The sequence below is a fragment of the Meleagris gallopavo genome, chromosome 23 (assembly GCF_000146605.3).
Source record: "Meleagris gallopavo isolate NT-WF06-2002-E0010 breed Aviagen turkey brand Nicholas breeding stock chromosome 23, Turkey_5.1, whole genome shotgun sequence".
Classification (NCBI taxonomy): Eukaryota; Metazoa; Chordata; class Aves; order Galliformes; family Phasianidae; genus Meleagris; species Meleagris gallopavo.
In genome coordinates, this window is record NC_015033.2 from 4,434,095 (window position 1) to 4,443,360 (window position 9,266).

The 9,266-nt window shown below is 47.5% G+C and overlaps 1 protein-coding gene across 1 annotated transcript; it reads right to left on the reverse strand.

The window, feature by feature from the left end:
- Positions 1 to 3,049: 3,049 nt before the first annotated feature.
- PPIH (peptidylprolyl isomerase H) lies at positions 3,050 to 9,255 on the reverse strand. Its single transcript, XM_019622545.2, has 8 exons — positions 9,163 to 9,255; positions 8,530 to 8,553; positions 7,939 to 7,983; positions 7,703 to 7,745; positions 6,838 to 6,930; positions 6,088 to 6,175; positions 5,507 to 5,547; positions 3,050 to 3,221 (listed from the first exon to the last, which is right to left on the reverse strand). The coding sequence occupies exons 1-8, from the start codon at positions 9,213 to 9,215 to the stop codon at positions 3,201 to 3,203; spliced, it is 408 nt and encodes a 135-aa protein (XP_019478090.1). The 5' UTR covers positions 9,216 to 9,255; the 3' UTR covers positions 3,050 to 3,200.
- Between the last annotated feature and the right edge of the window lie 11 nt (positions 9,256 to 9,266).

The window sequence follows — 9,266 nt, forward strand, 5'->3', positions numbered from 1 at the left end:
ACCGAGCGGTGCCACCAGAGCGCAGTGCCCGTGAGCCCCGGGGACAGCTGAGCCGCGGTGGCACCGCTCCCGAGGAGCTGCTCTCATTACATTTCCTCAAGGCAAACGCCTCTAATTGAGCTCTTTAAGAGCCGGGCCGCGGCTCCGAGGGCTCTTCAAAGCCTGGTTTTTAATTAGCCTTTTCCCAGCGACACCTCCGTGCCTCCGCCCGCAGGGACACCGCGCTGCGTTTGTTGTGACGGAGCCCTTCTGTCTCCTATTTCTCCTCCTGCCCTCCAGTCGTGGTTGGCCGCAGGTTCACAGCCCTGCCCTCGGCCACGACACCGCCGGGAAACGGCGATCAAACCGTGCTGAGCTCAGCTGGAGGGGCTGCACAGACAGGCTGGGGGAGCTGGGTGTGCGCGGCCTGGAGAAAAGAAGGCTGCGGGGTGACCGAATGGCAGCCTTCGGTACCTAAAAGGAGCCTACAAACAGGAAGGGAGCTCTTGGAAAGGGGAGGTAACAGCAGGACAAGCGGAAATGGCTTTAAATCTTCCCTCCTTCAAATTAGGTTGGATGTCAGGGGAAAGTTCAAGGTCAGGACGTGCTCAAGGCCAGGTTGGATGGGGCCCTGGGCAGCCTGGTCTGGTATTAAATGCGGAGGTTGGCTGCCCTGCATGCAGTGGGAGGGTTGGAGATTCACAGAATCGCAGAATGGCCAGGATTGGAAGGGACCTCAAGGATCATGAATCTCCAACCCCCCTCTGCATCCACAGCCTCTCTGGGCAGCTGTTCCAGCACCTCACCACAATCTGAGTAAAGACCTTCCCCTGACATCCAACCTAAATCTCCCCTCCCTCAACTTCAAACCATTTCCCCTTGTCCTGCTGTTATCTACCCTCTCAAAGAGCTGATTCCCCTCCTGTCTGTAGGCTCCCTTTAGGTACTGAAGGCTGCAATGAGCTCACCCCCAGCCTTCTCTTCTCCGGGCTGAACAAGCCCAGCTCCCTCAGCCTGTCTTTGTAGGGGAGGTGCTCCAGTCCCCTGATCATCTCCGTGGCCCTCCTCTGGAGCCTTCATGATCCTCGAGGTCCCTTCCAACCCAAGGCATTCTGTGATTCTATGAAATGTCAGAAAATACAATGGCACATCAATTAGAGAGTCATATAAAATAAAGGAGTCAGAGCTGCTTATCAGTTTTAGCAATAACTGGGGAGGAATCTTCAAATCTCAGTGACAAAACCTACAAAGATGTGCCCCCTGATGGCTAATGAGTTCAGGACAGCTTTTGAGGAAAGGTACACTGCAGGGGCTGGAGATGAACGTGATGTTCAGATGAGTAACAGGCAGTCAAACTGCCTTCAGTTGCAGTGTCCACAGTTGGAGGAAGATGCTGGAGCTCAGATAGAGGATAATGATCATCTGCTCTGCAGCAGATTCCAGAATTTGCTTCACACATGACTGAAGGGTGACTTCATCGCAGGAAATTAAACCCAAAAATAATGGTGTTTGAGAGAACTTTTAGCCAGCAAGTAAGGAACAGCAAGATCCACAGGCTGCAAAGCTGAAACTCAATATATTCGGTGTCCAAGGTAGATAAATGTAACAGGATATAATTAACCACTGGAACAACTTTCAAGAGGTTGTAATGGATTTACCACTGTTAGATATTAATTTGGGGAAGCTGTGACCCCTGCTATGCAGGAAGTACAACTGGCTGATCACGGTGATATAAATACATCAGGCTGAGAAAATGCTGCTGAGCCTGGACCCAGAAATAGGCTGGTTTCCCTGGTGAGAAAGCAGAGTGAATTTGGGTATCCGCAGCCAGAACTGTGAACCTCAGCACAGCAGCTGGAGGCAGAGCTCCCCTGAGCCGCCTGGAACCAAGCTCATGCCTAAACCCCACAGGGAAAGGGCATCTAGGTGCATTCCCTGAGCACGAGCAACAGCTGAATGTCTCATTTTTTGCTCACCTCTATTTCACAGCTGTTACCCAGGTCCAGTTTTCTCCTCCATGTGAGGAATTTTCAACCCTTGTCTCCTAGGAGAAATCTTGGCTATGCAAAGCCAGGATGGAATGGGTTGGTATGCTTTGTTTCCTTCATCACCTGGCATAGCGCAGGTACAAGTGAGACACGCTGAGCAGGAGAGAATAAACTGCAAGCATCCTCAGCAGCTGTGCAATCCCACAGCCTGTCCTAAAGATTTTAAGCAGCTGTTACATAGGAGATGACACCAAAGCATGCCTACAGGATCTGTCCTCTGACACGTCAGCGTCAGACCACACCTCCCTGCGACACCCCACACACTGCACCTCAGGCAAAGATCATAAAGCATTCCGCTGTGCGAGGAGCGACGGGGCACATCAGGATGGGACAAAGCAACTGCACGTGACAGAACAGACTTTGTCCAACCTCTCTGATATTTAATCTGCTGCAGAAAAAACTCACTTTGGAGCCCAGCGCCCACAAAGGGTGACTTCGAGCTGCCCAGCAGGTGAGCTTGCAAACCCAGTCTGACAATGACAGTTTTTCCACAGACCTGCAGCCTCACCTTTGTTCTCTGCAACCATTCAGGAGCCCTGAATTCTATGGCATGCTCATTCTCTGCTTGCTAGCCAAAAGACCTTCCACCAACACCCTTCTAACACCTATGTCAATTCCTCTCACACCTGTGGCATAAAAGAGCCCAATGACTTTTGGCCCAGGATGTGCCAGGTGAGGGCTAACAGCAAAACTCACTCCAGAGCCCAGAAAATCCTGGCCATCATGCCTTTATCCTGTCCTGAGCTTCAATAAAGTTGCATGTAGAAAGGTTCAGGACATCCCCCAGAACTTCTCTGCCAGAGCAGCTTCACAGCCAGAGCTGCTGCAGCACAGCTCAGGTGTGCTCCTCTCATTTCTGCTTTCCCCTCAGCAAATGCCCTGCAGCAATGCCTCTCACCACCACGCACAGGAAACATTCTGTACCGAATCAGCTAGGGGTAATGCACACACCACAGTGAAGCAGTACGCCTTTTTGCCCAAAGAATCCACTCCCAAGCATGTTCACTGATATCCACTATGCACATATTTAACAAAATCCTTTATTTACATTTCAACATACTTAAAAAAATGATATATGCCAATTATTCAATGATTTCAGGAGCACGTCTGTGAGGAGGACAGGAACAGCAGGGGAACTGGCTGGAACTGGAGCTGCGTGGAGCTGGCAAAGACCTATCCACCCACAAGGGAGCACTGAAACAAAGGAGAACAAACTGTCCCAGATGCTCAGCAGCCACCTTCAGCATCCTACAACAGCAGCACTGGGTGCTGAAGTGGGCACTACCTGCTGCATGCACCAGCTCATGTCAAACAAGTCTCCACTCCAGGCGCCTGCGTCTGGCTCTGGATTTATAAGCAACACTGCCTGTTTCTCCAGGCTGATTTTAAAGGATCTTTACAAATAACTCATTTAACTGTCTGAAGCTGGGGGAGACGAACCCCATTCCTGTCAAGAAATGTAGCTGAAAGGCAGCAGTGTGCAGAAAGATGTTTCCTAAGACCTGGCTAGGAAGAAAGCAGATGCCTAGAACTGAAGGTATCTGGCTGGATGTTGACTGGAGATTGTACATAAAGGTTCCAAAGAAAAATGATCAATAGGTCTGGGCCTGAGGGCAGCCCTGAAGGGGACCCAACACATCAGCACAGCTCTTTCCATCAGCAAGAAAGCCTATTAACAAAGCTGCGCCCCATCTCCAAAAGCCTATAAATGCCAGCAGAAGTACCGAGTGACTGCATTCCATACTGTCACTTCTTCACACAGAAGTATTTGTAGCACTGCAAATCTGAAAGGCTTTACCATGCCAGCAGGGATCTGTCTTCATGGGCAATTCCAGACATCTTTGGAAATCACATAAAGGAAGGTTAAAAACTGTGTGGAGTGCTTTTGTCAGTGCCTGCCTGCTGAAATTTGAAAAGTCAGCAACCAAATGGCTCATACAGCAGATTTTTGATAAGCTGCAGCCTGACACATTGAAATCTAGTCAGATTTGCTTGAATGCTTGTGGTATTTTTATAATGAAAAATGCAAACAGAATGCTCTGTGTTAGTCTGAGTTCAGCCTTGTACCTATTTGGTTTGACCAAAATGAAGCCTGGGTAATGCTGGAAACATTTCCCTTTGCATGAGGACAGCGGTGTTCTCCTCAATTAAGGTAAGGCTCCGTAACACAGCAATTCCTCAGCCCTCCCATGGTGGCTGCCCTATGGCTGCAGTGAGCAGAAAGGCTTAAGTCCTCTCTTTCTGCAGCACTACTCTTGATCCCTGCCTGCACCACACATGGATGCTCTGCTTTCTGTAGCATCAGGAGAGAGCACTTAGCTGCAGGTTAAATGACCCGTCCTCTCCCTCCTGCCTGAGTAACACCAGCTGAATTCCTCTTGCAGACCCCTTTTCATCCACTGCTTTCTGAAGCTGAGGCTTCAAGGCAACCTAACCCCATTCAAGGCAGGGCTGACCCCATCTTCCCTCAGACTGCAGCCACAAAATCCTTTCCCTTTAGTGCTGCCTTTGGTCTTTATGTAGCTCGAAGGGAAACTGCTTCAGGGAGTTGAGCTGATAGAAAAAATCATGCTATCAGAGCAGCATTTTGTGATGGTTCAGTGAGCTGAGCCAACTTTCTGCAAGCTCATATGAATGTGGAAACAAATCAAGAGAGAAGGAAGGAGCACAGAAACCCACTGTTCAGCTGCAGTGGATGCCTCAGAAATCTGAGACTTACCCCATTCCTACTCCATTACTTTACATCTCCCCGCACTGAGAGATCACAACTGGCAGCTTGGGTTTGTTATTCGGTCCTGTGGGCACATTCTGGGGACAGATGGATATATAACGTTACATCTCACCAAAACAGCAAACTCAGAGATACCTAATGGTTGGCAGCTCTGCTTTTTGCGTTCTCTGATGGCAGAGGCCCTCGTGCACATTTCCCAACCCAAACCAGGAGTGTGCCACGATGTCAGTAACTGCTCTTTGTTAAACCTGCTCAGCATCCTGCCGTGACGGTGTGCTCCTATTTATCAGAACATATTATCCTGGCAGCTCATCAAAAGATTGGTTTAACTTTTCTAATTAGATATGCCAATCACAGATCAGCAGAACTGATGATTTAACACCCACTGAATAATCCTAGGCAGTGGCACGGAAGTGATCTGCTTTACACTCCTGTCTGATGGAACAGCTTTTCAATTCAGCTTCCTGAACAAATGCAAAGCACTGCAAATCAAGCCAGGAGAATAAAATCCCTGCTCAAAGCCTAACCAGCAACCATGGGAGCACAGCATTTCCAAAGTCAATCTGAATGACAGACTATTTCACAACGGATTTCCTATTATCTTACAATGAAGACAACTGATAACACCAGTTATTGTCAGTGGTATTCCCTGGTATTCATTAAACAGGAGAGAACAGAATAACCACTGCTGCCATCCCATGACTTTCCAACACGGATTTCACAGAGAAAAAAGGCAAATTCCACTTACTTCAATTTTTCTCATTACCAACAGCCCATCAACGATTTTACCTAAAATGAGAAATGTATCCACTTCAGTGTTGTGTTTTAACCTTTGCTGCCTCCCCCAGCATATATAATTCCTGTTCCTCCTGAAGAGCCCTGGGCACAGTTCTCTAAACTGATAAAAGTGAGCAGGACAGGAGCTTAAGGTCTGGCCTTGAAATCTTATAGCTCAAGAGGCAGTACAGGAAAAGTTAGTCAACCTAGGAAAGCACATCTCATACCTACAAACTCAGCTGAAAACTCCATTTGGATGCCAGCCCCACTCTGACAGTAGGAAGGTATCCCCTCATCCTTTGTCCCATCTGCACTGGCACGAGGATTTATGTACTAACAGTGATACGATGATCAAGGATCTGATCTGGATTAAAGTTAAGCTGAGAAAAAAATGTTTCTGATGATGCATCTCAGTAACCGGCTGCACAAATACCTCTGCTGGCACAATGGATGGGGGAAGGAAAAAGCAGTCAACAGCTGTTTTATTTTAGCAGCTGTGCCATAGAAACTGTCCAAGACTCTGTATGGCAGGCCTGCATGGCAGGTACTCACCGAACACAACGTGTTTTCCATCCAACCAGTCACACTTGGAGCACGTAATGAAAAACTGACACCCGTTAGTACTTGGACCACTGTTTGCCTGCAGGTTGAAAACATCAAAATGCAAAGCATTACAAAACAGGACTTCCCAGAGCTGAAGGCAGAGATATCTCACATTGGAAAGAGCTGTTGCTTTAGAAATGGCCCAGCTGCCTTTTATTAAGCTTATTGCTTCATAAACCAAAGGAAACAAGACAGACATTTGCAAGAGAGCACCTGTGCTTGGACATGGTGCATTATCAAGTCAGGTCCTGCTGCTCTGTGCAAGTACACAACATCTTTAGTGGCTACAACATCACAATGGGGAAAAAATGTTGTAAAAGATACCACAGTAACACTGCTATGACTCTGAAACTCCACAGGCTTTGCTTTCTCCTCACTAAGGTCACTGTTCAACAAAAGTATAAGGGAAGAAAAAGACCCTTCATTCATCACTGTACAAGATCTGCAATTGTCAAGTTATTCTGAAAGCTGAGCAAACAAAACACATTCCTGAACTCCAACAGGTAAGGAGAAAGGAGGCTTGAGCATCCTGTGTTGCTCAATTCATAAGCAATCTTCCAACTAGTACTTACAACACAGGTCTTTCACACTTTCCATCCAACCGTACAGATTCCTACTGTCTGCCAAACACAATTTATACATTTAGGAGAAAGGCAGAGAGAAAATACCAAAAGCTATCAGTCTTCATTTTATACTTACCATAGAAAGCAGGCCAGGAGCAGAGTGTTTCAGCTTAAAGTTTTCATCTGCAAAAGGACCCCTATATATACTGGCTACTCCAGTGCCATCTCCCTGCACAAGAGAGGCAACTGGTCAGCCACAGCATTAGTTCTGTAGCATGAACTTGAAATAACTAAGCAAAATCACAGTGCTAAACTCAGCCCAAAAGAGATGCTGCACTGCCATTACATATACCAGTGGGAACACGTTCAGATGTTTCATTCCTTTCCTCCAAGTCAACACACCTTGCCCTTACTACAAGCACAAGCACTCAGACCTCAAGACTTGATTTATAAATCACAGAAGTGTGACCCATAACTGCTGCCCTGCAGAGAGACTCCTGTGCATTGCCAAAAGGACTGAGAGCCTTCAGCACAATGGCAGTGAGGGACCTTCCAGAGAAAGCTGCAGGAGCAATTCAAACAGATGTCTAGCACAGTCAGGTAAATTTACCACAGAATCACAGAATGGCCAGGGTTGGAAGGGACCTCAAGGATCATGAATTTCAGCCCCACGTACTCTGTCTGCAGCCATCTCCCTTTATTGTCTTTCCTCTTAACATATGCTTTCTTTAGTAAGCCTCACTTGATTCAAAATAATCTCTTGGAATAGATTCTTGGTTTGTGTACTTAAGCATCTCTTCTCACACATACAGTGGAGATCTCTGCCTCTTACTGGGGGAAAGGAGAAACGGGAAGGACAACAGAGTGAAAAAAAAAAACCTCTGCAAGTTTGAAAGCCCCTAGCTATAAAGTCATGCTGTTAGAGAGAGAAAACATGGGGAAGGATGAGCTGCATGCTGTACAGCATAGGGAAAAGACAAAAGCAATGTAGTAGTACATACATTTACAAAGTCACCTCCTTGGATCATGAAATCCTTTATTACCCTAAAAAAGTAAAGCAATACTTAGTTCCCAGTAGAAAAATGCCTTGTGAATGTCTGTGAATGCTACAGTCTACAAACAGTGAGCATTAACAGTATCTGACAGCACCCAAAGGGCAGGCAGCAGGAGCTACACCTTGGCAGATCTCAGAACCACTTAGTGCTACTAAATCTCTAAACAAAAGCAGAAGTACCACCTGTGGAAAGTGCTTCCTTTATAACCTATAGGGACACCGTCTTTCCTACAAGGAAATAAAAAGGAAAATCATTACAACTCATTGGAAATCCCAACACAAAACCCTCCCAGGAGTTCACGTTCCCAAAGGGTTGCCCTGTACATTAGGAGCTGGCTTAATATATCACCTCCCAACCCACCTCCCTGAGCCCATCCTGGATCCTAATTTTGCACCGATGCCACCAGAGGCCAAGGGAAACCTCGGATGGGCACAGCTGTTTGCAACATGCATTTCACCATCTCAACAGAATCCCACCGTAATTTGCAGTACGGACATCTGTGCCACAACGTGCTGCATCCCCTTTTTCTTTTTTTTTTTTTGGTAGGCAAGGCATTTTTAGAACAATGAGAGTATGACTAAATTTGTGCCCAAAAGGAAAAGACTCCACTTCTGTGACTCCCTGAGCCAGTCGTGCTTTCAGCAGAGCAGATTTCTGAAACTTTTCCATTTCACAGCGGTACAGTGAGGAAAACTTCCAAGAGGGTCATCTTTCCAACCACCCAGCCCAGTGTGTCTGAGAATGTAGGTAAAAGGAAAAAACAACTCGCATACCTGAATTCACCTGTACAAAACTGCCTGGAAAACAAATAACACAGAAAAGCTGAGCGTAAGCCACTTCTGAATTTTGAAGACACAAAGTGTGGCATTCAGCAAACGTGCACTGAATGCTGTGCAGGACTTGGCTTATTCCAGTGGGAGTGAAACAAGAATCATTGATAACCACTCAATGCTTCCATTTGAAAATGGAGTTTTGAGAAGATATTGAGAAAGTCTGGATATTTAACAAACTGTTAAATAAAACCAATCCCAAAGTATGGAGCAGGGCACCATGTCTCACAGAGGACAGGCTCTGTTCACTTCCCTGGAACTGGAACGTCCAGGTGGTACATTCTGCTGTCAGAGAACGGGGTGGCAAGGAGGTTTTTATCATGACACGAAAGTATCGCCTTTATGAACTGAGTGTTTCAGAAGCTCCACACAGGAGCAGAGAGGGGCCTCAGCCCCTTCCCCTTCAGCTCAGATGGACTCTCCTGCTGATGAGGATGCTGCACGGCAGCACTATGGGGACAGAACTGAAGCGGCGCGGCGATCACCGACACCACCGCACCCCTGCGCGCCCCTCGCAGCCCGCTTCCAGTCAGGGCGCCCAGCCGGGCCCGCGGTGACGCCGCCAGCTGCTCCTACCTGAAGTTCTCTGCGGTTTTGGGCACGACATCAGCAAACAGCTCGATCTTCATGCGGCCGACCTCCTGCAGAGATAGCAGCCAGCTCAGCCCGCCCCGCTCCGC